At 37.3% G+C, this 14524-nt stretch overlaps 1 protein-coding gene across 1 annotated transcript in view; it reads left to right on the top strand.

Moving 5' to 3' along the window:
• The first annotated feature begins 772 nt into the window (after positions 1 to 772).
• GOLGB1 (golgin B1) overlaps positions 773 to 14524 on the top strand; it is a 113724-nt gene continuing 99972 nt past the window's right edge. The window contains exons 1-2 of the mRNA XM_059388333.1: positions 773 to 833; positions 879 to 1060. Coding sequence (XP_059244316.1) covers positions 773 to 833; positions 879 to 1060 — 243 coding nt within the window. The remainder of the gene's footprint in view (positions 834 to 878; positions 1061 to 14524) is intronic.

Raw genomic sequence — 14524 nt, 5'->3', positions numbered from 1 at the left:
AGCTCATTCAACAATCCTATGACACCTGGTACTCGCAGTACGGGACTCCGCAAAAGCCCAAGCTGTAATCTAGGAGAGTCTCCACCAGCAACCCAAGGGCACTGGAGCCAACAACCTGTCCCCTTCACGCTGCTTAACACCTGACCTACCGCAGAAAGCCCGCCCTCCCGGCATTTCCGGTTCTCCAGCAGATCTTCTTCCGGAACACTGGCTCACGTTTGACTCCGCCCCTCCTCCACTGTTTAGAGACCATTGGCTCTTTCTTTGAGGAAGCAGAGAATTTCCTGGCGTTGATTGGTTTCCGTCATTGTTGATGGGTTAGTTACAAACAAGGCGTGCCTGGTCTCCCTGGTAACGCTCCGCCGGTAGCCGGGATTGGTTCATTCCCTAATCCCATCTTCCGTCCCAACTGCGAGTGGTTGAGTCCCTTGACGGGGCGCGGCGGTGGTAGGTGTCGCGGACGGGATTCCGGAGCTGACGTGGCTTAAATTTGGAACGGGGCAGCTGGTGCCTCCGGCCGCAGCCTCTTCCAGGTGAGTGAGGGATACTTGCCAACTCTTCCCTTCCTTGAGTCTTTTTAACGGTCACCCCTGCGCAGGGGCTGCCGAAGCGGCCACTCTCGGGTCGCTTCCCTGCCCTTCTTCCTGATTCAGTCCGGGATCCGGTCCTACACACGCCTCCTCTCACCTACCAGGCCTACTTCTAGTTGCTCACAAGCAAACTGGCCCCGTCGAAGGGCTTCGGGATCTCCCTGCGCGGCCTCGAGGCACATATGCGCGGTCAGCCCCCGGCGCAGGACGTTTCTTCTCCGAGGGCGACGGAGGGGCTCTCGGGTCAGTCCTGTGCGCTCGGCCTCGTTCGGTGAGCGGCCTCTTTAGGCCGCCCTAGTTACGCAGTCGCTGACGTCGGAGAGAACCTGCCCGGCCCCTGCGTTCAGGCCCTAAACAAACTTCGTGTCGGGAAAGAGAGGCGAGACCCGAAGGAATCAAAGCTCCTGAAGGCGGAGATCACAGAAACAGTGGAGCTACAACACAAAAAGGGTGCATGTCAAACGATCCTGGTAATGAATTGCTGGTGAGATTCGGGGAGAGGAATGATCTTGGCGATGCCATCAGCACTAAAATCCCAGGAATCAGAGGTGGGCAGGCAGTTAGAGGAAAGGGAACCCTGAAGAAAGTTCTGGAGGAAAAAGAACTTGATTTGGTGGTGTGCACGATATTTATCTGCTTAACGAGAGTGCTGTGTAGGGGGAAGGGGAGGGTGAGTCCCTTGACAAATGAGGAATATATTTGTCTGACTTATTTAAAGAGTTCCAGTTGGTCTATGGGGAAGGGATAGTTTAAGTGTGGGACAGAGATATTTAAAGTCACTGCATAAGTACTTTCACTTCTGGCGATTGTTAGAAGCTTTCCGAGCTTTTTGGCAGTGGAATACTCTGTACAGAGAGTCTAGGAGGCCTTTCCAGAAACATAATTAAATTTGTATGGTCAGAATAACTATGACTAGTCAAACCCAGTAAATGTTAGGTTGGAAATGACAGGATTTGGTCATGGAATAGATATAGGAAAAGTTGAAGAGAACTGAAAAGTTGCAAATATTATGCACTGATCGTTTCTCAGCTTTTAGTTTTCATCCCTTGACCGTGGAGTGAACATCTAATGCTTTCCTCCTCACTGCATTACATTTGTTTAACCATATCCAGTAGTTCACAAACATTTTTACACACCCTATCAATAAAACATTTTTAAGCAAGTATATTCCAAATATATTATATTTAATTATGAATAGCAGTGTGCACAGCACAGTAAACATAAAGAAAAACACATTTCAAATGATGGAAAGTAAATTCTTGCCCACTCTCTAGGACACTCCCAACCCAATTTGGGAACCACATAAGTTTGTTTACATATCTAAGGACCTTCAGGCTGGATGGGAGAACCCTTTTTTTTTGGACCTCCATTCTTCTGGGATAGAACCTCCTAAAAACCATAAAAACCATCTTTTTTTTTTTTTTAAAGATTTTATTTATTTGCCAGTCAGAGATCACAAGTAGGCAGAGAGGCAGGCAGAGAGAGAGAGGAGAAAGCAAGCTCCCCGCTGAGCAGAGAGCCCGATGCAGGGCTGGATCCCAGGACTCTGGGATCATGACCTGAGCCGAAGGCAGAGGCTTTAACCCACTGAGCCACCCAGGTGTCCCCATTAAAAACCATCTTTAGGTGATCATTTTTTTCCCTTCTGTTTGCATTAATGGATTAATTAAAGGGATATTGATTTTACTAATTTATAAAAATAATAAATCATTCATAAACTTCTTTTGGTTAAAAAAAGTATAAGGAATAAATTATTTGGAACTTATCACTGATCATTACATACCAGTCTTTTGTTAGGAACCACTACATAAAAAAGAGGCTAGGCTCAATAACACTATATTTTTAATTAAGCCATGTAAAAATCAGCAATATGTATTTTTGGTAAAATGAAATTCAATAAAAAATATAATAACAAAAATCTCTTTCTTCTCTAGCTACTGACCTTTTTTCCTGTTCTCTTTGCTGAAGTAAAGCGCTATAGATAATTTCTTGTTTCTTCTTAAGAAACTTTCTGATCATACTCAAGCACATATATCTTCCTCCTTTTTCTCTCCCACAAGTGGGATCATGATACACATACTGTTCTCCACCTTTCTTTTGCCACTTAATACTATATTTTCCTCTATCTATAAGTATTAAACTACCACATTCTTTTTTTAATATCATCCCTTTTATTTACTTTTTAAAAAGATTTTATTTATTTATGTGTCAGGGAGAAAGAGAGAGAGAGAGAAAGAGAGCACGTGCACAAGCTGGGAGAGTAGCAGGCAGAGGGAGAACCAGGCAGGGGAATGTAGGGCTCGATCCTGGGATCGTGACTTGAGCCGAAGGCAGGCACTTAACCAACTGAGCCACTCAGACATCCCTAACCTACCTCATTCTTTTAAAAGGCTATGCAGCATTCCCTGTAGAAATATCAAAATGTATTTAGTGTGTCCCCTATTGATGGACATCAGGTTGTATTCAGTATTAGACATCACAAACATGTACATATATCCTTGTGCCCTTGTGTGAATGTATCTATGGTATAAACGTGGGATTCTTTGGGCCATACCACTCTGAATCATTTTATTTTAGTTTATGTACTGCTCAAAAAAGAGTACTTGTAGAAGTATAAGTATTTGTAAGTATATGAGTGCTCTCATGGCCCCAGCTCTATTTAGGTGATCATTATTCACTGGGCTGGCCCCAGTGAATAATGTTGGGTGATGAGGTTACTGAGAAAATAGATATCTTTTGTTTATCTCTTCTGACCTAGAAGCTTCATGGAGCTTTGTGACTAGTCAAATTAATCTCCTTTATGTTATAGTTTACTCAGCTTAAAACAGGAGATATTGATAGTATATCCTTGTTGGGTTTGTTTTAATAATAAAAAAAAGTAATGAGATAGATTAAGTTTTTATATGTAAAGCTATTGAAACAGTACTTAGTGCATAGTGCTGTGTATATAAATTATTAACCACCATTTACTTTTAAATTTATTAATGAATAAATATTATCTTTTCATTTTGTAATTGTAAAATTATGTCATAATATTGGATATGCTTTTCCCCTGCTATCTAGCATCATATCATATCCTCTTAGATCCTCAAACTGATTGAGAATCATGTTGAGAATTAAGGAAAACTACTGAGGCTTAACCAAGTACGCATTAAATAAATTAGAGGAGTGGCTTGGAGATCTCACCATTTTCTGTGTTGTTTCTTTGGGAAAACGTGATTTAAATTCCAAAGCAAATAGAGGAGCTCCCAGGCATGCAGTGTCTTCAGTTACTGCCTTTATTTTCCAAAGCCTGTGTCCTAAGTTCTCTGTGCTTAGAGGCATGCCTTATATTTCTTTTCATATTTTTGTGGCTCCTGGCATTATGCTCCATGCTAAGTGGGTATTTTGAGAATAATTATATATAGCAAGAAGTGAAGACTGTGAGAAAATAATACTTATGAAATTGCAGGTGCCACCTCAACATACAAATGCTGAGATCCTGTGGCAGCATTTGTGGAAGGTGTGGCCAGCAATGACGTTGGAAGATTGTTTTATTTGCCTAAGTGTTTTATTGGAGATTGGCCATTGCCTGAAGCCCTTTATTATTCCTTTTCCCAAGTTGGTACTCACGGTTCTGGTGCTTTATAAAACAGTAGCAAGAGCATTTTTTGTCCAACAGTCACATATATTCCTTACATAAATTTCTTACTGTGAACATGAGTGTTTTTCCCTTTACTAATTTTTACATATGCTTTTGTTCATATCTGCCCTATAGTGAGCCTAAAAAGAGGGAGAGATCCATCCTCCTTCATTTTGCTTAAGCATGACTAATTAGTGCCTCTTGCCCTCAAGTTCTCTACCTTTGAAAAACCTAAAGCACTTAACTGTGCTTGAGATGCCTTTCCCAATTACATTTCCATATTATTCCTTTTATGTCAACAGCTATACAAATAACTCTTGAATCATGGAGTCATAATACTGTTCATTAGAGTGCTTCTTGTCAGTCTTCTTCATTTGAAGATAAGGAAACTATAAAATAACTTACCCAGCAGAGTATAGCCTCTTTCTTTTGGAGCCAGAACTGAAAACTCAGTTCCTGGCTCCTGATTTGGTGCTTTTTCCACTATACTACCTACCTTCTCATGGACCTCTTGGATTATTGAATCAATCTATGAGAAACTCCTTTTACTTTAACCTGAAATGGTACGTCTTAATAGTGATCTTACCTCAGATATACATGGTTTTAAACTGTTATGTGAGAAAAGTAACCCACTTTTGATTCAAAGAGCTTTTTATCTTACTCAGTAATGCTTATTTAGCAGACAGATTTTGAAATGTATTAATTTCTCTGTCAGTTTTCCTTATCTTAAAATGGCAATGATGATAATACTGATCTTGTATATTTTGTGAGTATTATAGAGAAATGTATGTAAAGTGGTACATATTGCTTCGTAATTGTTACCATTACTATTATAGTTGTCCTATTTCCATGTGCAGTAATTTTTGATAGGATGCTGGTGAAGACACACTCTCCTAGGGAGGATGAATGAGAATCTCACACATGGTAGTGGTGGATACCAGTGGTGCGGGGGAGAGGAAGATGGAGTTTTAGTTTGAGAAAACATTCAGGATTTTAATTGTGTTTGGAAAATGAAAAAAAAAAACTTTCCCAATTGAAATTATATAACCATAACAATGTTCTGGGCTAATGGGGAGATATGAAAGTTTTTTTTTTTTTTTTAAAGATTTTATTTATTTATTTGACAGAGAGAGATCACAAGTAGGCAGAGAGGCAGGCAGAGAGAGAGGAGGAAGCAGGCTCCCCGCTGAGCAGAGAGCCCGATGCGGGACTCGATCCCAGGACCCTGAGATCATGGCCTGAGCCGAAGGCAGCGACCCAACCCACTGAGCCACCCAGGCGCCCCGAGATATGAAAGTTTTTATTTAGGTCATACCACCTTGGATGTGTACATATGTGCATATGTTTCACATTTCTCTAAAGGGCCTATGGTTTTAAAATGGTTGCAGACATTGTCACAATGTCTGAAATCTCAGTAATTTTCTATTTAGCTCTAAACGTAGTAGCAGTAGCAGTAAGATCCAGACTTCTTAGAGCAGAAAGTGTGGGTGCAAATAGCATGGCTATGATAGAGGAAAGATGGAGGTTAGTTGGAGAATTTGAAGTGAAAATTATGGAAAATGTCCAGTGATTAAGGTATTTATAGGTCATGGTTTGTGACCAGTCCAGGGGTTAAGTCCAGTAACTCGCTTATGGACAGCTCTAGCTATTAATTGATTTTTTTTAAAAGACCTTTTTATTGTAAAACAAAACTCAAATACAAAAAAACACACTAAAAAGTATATAGTGTGATGAATTATTAGGAAGTAGGCATTCTTGTCATAACTCTGAGCTCAAGAAATCTAACTTTGTTAGTCATCCAAGAAACTCCTCCATGTTCTCCTTCTTTTCATAGAAATCATTTCCTTGTGGTTTCTCTCTAGTTTATCATCAAATGTGAATCTTGTCCCCCCCCCCACCTTTTAACTTGTTATGTATTAAGTCTTTTCCCTATAATTTCTGTTGAAGAACTTGGATTTTTTTAACCTATGGAGTTTCCCATACTTCGAGAATTTCACTTTCATGGGGCAATTCAGCATATTCCTATGTCCTTTGCATTTCTTGCAAATTAGCATCTGGATCCAGAGGCTTCTCCAGACTGAGGTTTGATCTCCATCAAAACTATGGGTTGTGGTATAGTCTTTTATCAGAAGTTCAAGATATTTTTTTGTTGTTATTATCTTTGTTGATGCTCAATGTCTACATCCATGGATTCAAAAGGAGATGCAAAATAATAGACTAAATATTCCAGTTCTACCATTTTGTTTCCATTTATTAGCTGGAATAATTTTATATGGAGATGGATCATCTTATTTATATTTGGTTCCTGAATTGTAAAGTTCAAATAGAAAAGACCAGATAAATCCTTGACTTGGATAGTTTTCAAGATACTTAGTTTAGATGGTGACTACTTTAATATTATGAACTTGTCAAATTAAATATTTTTCATGGGTTTAAATATATTGCAATTCCTACTCTTCTTAGAAACTCACTTATTCTTTTGGCCTGTGAGAACCAACCCAGTTTGGCGTCCAGGTCTCTTGACATGACTCCAGTTAATTTTTTTAAAAAAATTAAAAAAAAACTTTTTATTTTTTTTATTAACATTTAATGTATTATTAGCCCCAAGGATACAGGTATATGAATTGCCAGGTTTACATACTTCACAGCACTCACCATAGCACATACCTTCCCCAGTGTAAATAACCCCACCACCCTCTCCCTACCTGCACCCCCCACCCCCCAGTTTGTGTTGTGAGATTGAGTGTCTCTTATTATGGTTTGTCTCTCTCCCGATCCCATCTGACTCTAGTTAATTTTTGATAGCTTCCTTGCTATTTTGTATCACAAGATGTTTCAGGCTCATCTTGTACATTTCCTACTGCAGAACTGGTAGCTCTTTCTCTAAGAAGCTCTGCTATTTAAGAAAAAAGAAAATTTAACGGGAAATAGCATTGCAAGATGCCAATCTGGCACTAGAGATGTTCATTGCTTCTCAGTTTGTCCTTATTTTTAAGGCTTTTCGGTGGACAGAGCTAGGAAAATAGAAGTACTAAAGTAAAAATACCTTGTAAGTTCATACTGATACTTTGAATCCAAATTCAAGATCAGCTTTTATCTTGATGTTCTTAATTTCTTCTGTTTTATACCTGTATTTCCTTTTTTTTTTTATTTTATTTTATTTATTTATTTGACAGAGAGACAGTGAGAGAGGGAACACAAGCAGGGGGAGTGGGAGAGGGAGAAGCAGGCTTCCTACTGAGCAAGGAACCTGATGCGGAGCTAGATCCCATGACCCTGTCATCATGACCTGAGCCAAAGGCAGACGCTTAACGACTGAGCCACCCAGGTGCCCCAACCTGTATTTCCTTTTTTCATACTGAAAATCTGATAGAATTACTATGCCTGTTAGTTGCTCATTTATTTCAGTTCCACATGACACATACATAGTTGCCAAGGAGTAACTGTACTGATATACCACCACTAATTTTGGTTATTGCAAACAGTTCTAAAAGGTTTTTTTTTTTTTTCTTTTTGGATATGTTATTCACATTCCTCCCAGTTTTTCTTTACAGTAGCCATATGTATTGTCAGAGCATATAATCATTAAATATTATGTTCTCTCCATCTCAGTCTTAGTTTTATAATTAACTATGTATTTAGTGCTTACCACCAGTCTTTATGATGATGATTCTTTTTTTTTTTTTTTAAGTTATTTATTTGGAAGAGAGAGAAAGAGAGCATGAGAGCGAGAGAGCATGAACAGAACGAGAGGGTGAGGGAGAAGCAGACTTTCCACTGAGAAGGGAGCCAGGTGCAGGGCTGTATCCCAGGAACCTGGAATCATGACCTGACCCAAAAACTGATGCTTAACTGACTGAGCCACCCAGGGACCCCATAATGATGTTTTTTTTTTTTTTTAGTCATTTTGGTTGTCTCAAGCCTTCTCTTTAATAGATGCCTTAGGAAAGGCTCATGAGAAATTTTATCATGAATTTTCTTGCTTGCTTTTAACATTCTCTCTGTGTTTTTTATATCTGAAGGTCATTTTTGCTGAAAATAAAATCCTTGGCTCACATTTTCTTTCCTTGAATATCTCAAATCTGTAACTCCAGTTTTTTTCTGGAAAACACATTGCTGTTAAAAAGTCTGAGGGTGGTCTTCTTTTCTTTTTAAAAAATTTTACACATGATCTTTTGGCCTGAATCACAAAGGATTATTTTTAAGTCCATTAATTTTATTGGAACGTCTTGTTGATCATTCTGGGTTGTTACTCTCTGCTACATGGTGGGCTTTTTCAATATGTAGCTTCAGACTTTAGGAATTTAAAATTTCAGGTAAGTATTTTTTAGGGCTTTTTTTTTTTTTTTTTTTTTTTTTTTGTTTTTTTTTTTTTCTGTTTTTTTTTTTTTTGGTCTTTTTTTTTTTTTTTTTTTGGTGTGTGTTTTTCTGTAACTCTGTTTTTCTTCTTCAGGGAATTTGACTCATCCATCTTTACCACTTTCTCCTGATTCCTTTTTTATGGTCTAACTTTAAAAAAATAAAAAAAAATAAGTTATTAGGAATAATTTTAGGTTTATTATAGAAAATATGCAAAGATAGTTTAGAGTTCAGTATGCTTCTGACCCAGTATTCCCTAATGTTAACATGTTACATTAACAAAGTGCATTTGTCAAAACTGAGAAACCAGCATTGATTCATAGCTAAACTCCATATTTTCTCCATTAACTATTCCAGGATCAAATTCTAGGGCATCACATTATGTGTAGTACATTTCTTTTTCTTTCTCTTTCCTTTTAAAAATTGAGATAATCATAGAGTCATATGCAGTAAATAAAACAGAGATCCCTTATACAGTTTTTTTTTTTGTTTCCCTTAATGGTTAAAGTTTTAGAAAACTGTTGAATAATATCACAATGAGGATACCAACATTAGTACATACCTTGTTTTATTTATATATTTGTCTCTGCATGTTTGTGTGTGTGTAAGTTCTGTACAGTTTTATTGCTTGTGTAGGTTCATGTATCCACCACCACAGTTAAGATACTGATCTGTTCCAACACCACAAAGACCCCTTGTGTTGCTTTTTTATAACTTTAGCTGCCGCCTTCTACCCTCCTACCTCCAATCCCTCCCTAAGTACTGGCAACCACTAATCTGTCTTCCATTTCTAAAATTCTGTGATTCCAAAAATATTATATAGGAATAGGACTATATAATACGTAACTTTTGGGAAATTGGCTCTCTTTTTAAAATTCAGCATAATTGGAGACATATCTAAATTAGTGGATGTATCAGTAGTTTGTTCCTTTTTATTGCTGTGTAGTATTCTTTGCTGTGTATCTTTAATCATTTTCTTGTTGAAGGACTTCTTTGCTGATTACAATTTTGGGTTTTTAAAACCGAAGCTGTTATGGGCACTAATGTATAGGTTATTGTGTGAATTCTCTGAGATAAAATTGCTGGGTCATAAGGTAGTTGCATGTTTAGCTTATAATAGGTAATTTCTTTTTGATTTGTAAAATTATTCTTTATTTTTTAGCTTTTTTTTTTTTTTAAAGATTTTTAATTTATTTATTTGACAGAGAGAGATCACAAGTAGGCAGAGAGGCTGGCAGAGAGAGAGAGGGAAGCAGGCTCCCCGCCGAGCAGAAAGCTCGATATAGGACTTGATCCCAGAACCCCGAGATCATGATCTGAGCTGAAGGCAGAGGCTTAACCCACCGAGCCACCCAGGCGCCCCTGTAAAATTATTCTTTAACTTTCTATTTTTCTTTTAATTTTTTAAAAAAATTTATTTGACAGAGAGACCCAGTGAGAGAGGGAACACAAGCAGGGAGAGTGGGAGAGGGAGAAGCAGGCTTCTTGCTGAGCAGGGAGCCCAATGTGGGACTTGATCCCAGGACTCTGGGATCATGACCTGAGCCAAAGGCAGATGCTTAATGACTGAGCCACCAAGGTGCCCCACTTTCTATTTTTCTTAAGGCATGATTTATTATGATTATTCATTTTACTTTAAAAAAATTTTTTAGTTTCATATTCATTGCCAAAATTATTTTTTAAACTTTCCGTTACTTCTTGAGTTTCCTCTTCATTTCTGGGTTTTTCTGTTTTATTTCAAACCAAGGAAAACATGCATGTGTTCAGCAAAGTTTGCAAGTAAATTTGATACATATCTATCATATACCTACTGTTTATGCTCTGCTGCGCTGTTAGATGTTGTATAAAATTTACAGTTAGCTATTAATTTTTGTTAAGAATGTTTTAATATTGGAAGTAGATATTGTCATTGTTATTTTTGAGCTTTATTCAGGTATAATTGACAATGTATATATTTAAGATGTACAATGTAATGTTTCTCTCTACATGTAAATTGTTAAATGATTACCTCAATCAAGCTAATTAAAAAATGGAAAATACCTATCACCTCACAAAATTGCCCTTTTGTGTGTGGTGAGAACATTTAAGATGTACTGTCTCAGCAAATTTCAGGTATTCAATGCAGTGTTATTAACTGTAGTCACTGTGCTATACAGCAGATCCCCAGAATTTGTTCTTTCTGTGTAAGTGAAAGTTTGTATACTTTGACAAATACCTTTTTATTTCCCTCACCCACTTTTCCCTGGCAACCACCATTTTACTGTCTGCTTCTACAAATTTGACTTTTTTAGATTCCAGCATAAGTGAGATCGTGCAGTATTTGTCTTTCTGAGTTGGCATTTATTTCACTTAGCATAATGTCCTCCAGGTTCATCCATGTTCTCATAAATGACAGGATTTCATTGTTATTTTTAGGGCTGAGTGATATTCCATTGTGTATATGCAACATATTTTCTTCATCTGTTCATCTGTCAATGGACACTTAGGTGATTCTATATTTTAGCTATTGTAAGTAATGCTGCAATGAACATGAAATTGCAGATATCTCTTTAAGATACTGCTTTCTTTTCCTTTGGATATATATCCAGAAGTGGGATTGCTGGATCATATGGTACTTCTATGTTTAATTTTTTGAGGAACCTCCTGACTGTTTTCTATAATAGCTGTATCAACTTATATTCCCGCCAACAGTGTACAAGGGTTCTTTTTTTTCTCCACATCCTGGCCAATGCTTGTTATCTGTTGTCTTTTTGATAATAGCCATTCTAACAGGTATGATGTGATATTGTAGTTTTGATTTGTATTTCCCTGATGATTTTTGGTGTTGAGCATTTTTTCATGTATATTTTGGCCGTTTATATGTCTTCTTTGGAGAAATGTCGGTCCAGTTCCTTTGCCCATTTTAAAATAAGGTTGTTTTCTTGCTATTGAGTTGAGTTTTTTGTGTATTTTGGATATTAATCCTTTATCAGATGTTTGCAAATATTTTCTTCCATTCTGTAGGTTGCCTCTTTATTGTCTTGTTTCCTTTGCTGTGCGGCTTTTTAGTTTGATACAATCTCATTTGTCTTTTTTTGCTTTTGTTTGTACTTTTCAGGTTGTATCCAAGAAATTATGTCAAGAAGCTTTCCCCCATGCTTTCTTCTACTAGTTTTATAATTTCAGGTCTTGCGTTTAAGTCTTTAATACAGTTTGAGTTGATTTTTTTATGTGGTGTGAGATAAGGGTCCAGTTTTGTTGTTCTGCACGTGGATACCAGTTTTGTCAGCACTGTTTATTAAAGGAACTGTCCTTTCCCCATTGTGTGTTCTTGGCACCTTTTTTGATGATCAATTGGCTATAAATATATGGATTTATTTCTGGGGCTTTATACTGTTCCATTAGTCTGTATGACTGTTTTATGCAAATATCTTAATGTTTTGATTACCATAGCTTTATGGTATATATTTTTCCCCAATTTATTAAATTCAAATTTTAGGTAGTTAACATACAGGATAATATTGGTTTCTGGAGCAGAGTTCAGTGATTAATCACTTACATACAACACCCAGGGCTCATCATAACAAGTGCCCTCCTTAATACTCATCACCCATCTAGTTTTGGTATATTTTGAAACCAAAAGCATGTTGCCTCCAGCTTTGCTTTTGCTCGAGATTGCTTTGTCCGTTCTGGTTTTTTTGTGGTTCCGTATGATTTAGACTTTTAAAAAAATTTTTGTGAAAAAAAAAAAAAGGCATTGGAATTTTGATAGGGATTGCATTGAATCTGTAGATTGCTTTGAGTGTGGTATGGATTTTTAATAATGTTCTTTAGGTCTGTGACTATGAATATCTTTCCATTTTTATGTTTTTTCTGAATTCCTTTCTTCAATGTGTTATAATTTTCAGTGTATAGATCTTTTACTTCCTTAGTTAAATGTATTCCTAAGTACTTTATTTTTTTTTAACTGCGAAGATAAGTGGGATTATTTTCTTAATTTGGGAGGGATAGCTTGTTGTTGGTATAAAGGAACATAATAATTTTTATATATTGATTTTGCATTCTGAAACTTTATTGAATTCATTTATTGTAATAATTTTTAAAAAAGATATATATTGAAGAGAGAGAGAGAGAAAAGGGATAAGCAAGGGGAAGGGCAGATGGAGAGAAACTCAAGCAAACTCCATGTTGAGTGCTGAGCCTGACACAGGGCTTGATCCCACACTCCTGAGATTATGACCTGAGCCAAAATCAAGAGTTGGACGCCCAAAGAACTGAGCCACCCAGGCACCTCTAGTCGTTATAATTTTTTGGTGGAGTCTTTAGGGTTTCCTGCATGTAAAATCATGTTATCTGCAAACAGAGACAATTTTACTTATTTCTTATTTGGATGCCTTTTATTTTTTTCCTTGCCTAATTGATCTGGCGAGGACTTCTTCTTCTTCTTCTTTTTTTTAATTAATTTATTTTTTTCAGCGTAACAATATTCATTGTTTTTTGCACCACACCCAGTGCTCCATGCAATCCGTGCCCTCTCTAATACCCACCACCTGGTTCCCTCAACCTTCCACCCCCCGCCCCTTCAAAACCCTCAGATTGTTTTTCAGAGTCCATAGTTTCTCATGGTTCATGAGAGAACCTTCCAATTTCCCTCAACTCCCTTCTCCTCTCCATCTCCCCTTGTCCTCCATGCTATTTGTTATGCTCCACAAATAAGTGAAACCATATGATCATTGACTCTCTCTGCTTGACTTAATTCACTCAGCATAATCTCTTCCAGTCCTGTCCTTGCTGCTACAAAAGTTGGGTATTCATCCTTTCTGGTGGAGGCATAATACTCCATAGTGTATATGGACCACATCTTCCTTATCCATTCGTCCGTTGAAGGGCATCTTGGTTCTTAACACAGTTTGGCGACCGTGGCCATTGCTGCTATAAACATTGGGGTACAGATGGCCCTTCTTTTCATTACATCTGTATCTTTGGGGTAAATACCCAGTAGTGCAATTGCACTGCAGCCAGACTGAGGCTTCTCTCTGAGAGGGTGTTAAATTTTTTAAATGCTTTTTCTGCATCCATTGAGATGATCATGTGATATTTATCCTTCATTCTGTTAATGTAGTGCATCACGTTTGTTGATTTGTGGATGTTGAACCATCCTTGCATCTTAGGAATACTTCTACTTGACATGGTGTATCATCCTTTTAATTTGATGTTAAATTGGGTATGCTAGTATTTTGTTGAGGGTTTTTGCATTTATTTAATCAGGGATACTGGCCTATAATTTCCTTGCAGTGTCCTTCTCTGGATTCAGTATTCAGGTGATGCTGTCCTCATAAAATGAATTTTAAAGTATTTCCTCTTCAGTTTTTTTAGAATAGTTTCTATTTTGTGGCTCCTTTGTTCCTTTCTTCTCTTGCTGTTGTCTTGATTTTTTCAACATCTGATGTATGGCTTTTCGTGTCTTACACCATTTTTAATGCCTTTTAGTCCTTTTGGTTGATTTAGTAGGTTGTAGTTCTGAGTTATTTTGAGCATGGCTCTTTGAGATGCTTCCATTTTCTGTATGGATATTATTTTGCTCTTTTTCTTATAATAACTTTGTATGGAAATTGCGTTACTTTTCAGGTGCTCATTTTTATGTTAATTTAATGTTGCTGAATTTTTAGAAGGAAATTTATTTTGGATAGCTTTCCTTACTTTGCAGAGCTCCCTTTTACATTGTTTTCCAATGTTGGTTCAAAATGTGGCCATTGGATTTCTGAGATTTCCAGGCTCTTTTTCCACTATCCCAACTCTTTTTATCTGGGTCTTCCTTTGTTCTCTGTTGACTCTGTCTTTTTTTTTTTCTTTTTTATAAACATATATTTTTATCCCCAGGGGTACAGGTCTGTGAATCACCAGGTTTACATACTTCACAGCACTCACCAAAGCACACACCCTCCCCAATGTCCATAACCCCACCCCCTTCTCC

This window comes from Mustela nigripes, chromosome 2 (genome assembly GCF_022355385.1).
Source record: "Mustela nigripes isolate SB6536 chromosome 2, MUSNIG.SB6536, whole genome shotgun sequence".
In the NCBI taxonomy this organism is placed as follows: Eukaryota; Metazoa; Chordata; class Mammalia; order Carnivora; family Mustelidae; genus Mustela; species Mustela nigripes.
This window is presented reverse-complemented; position numbering and strand designations above follow the sequence as displayed.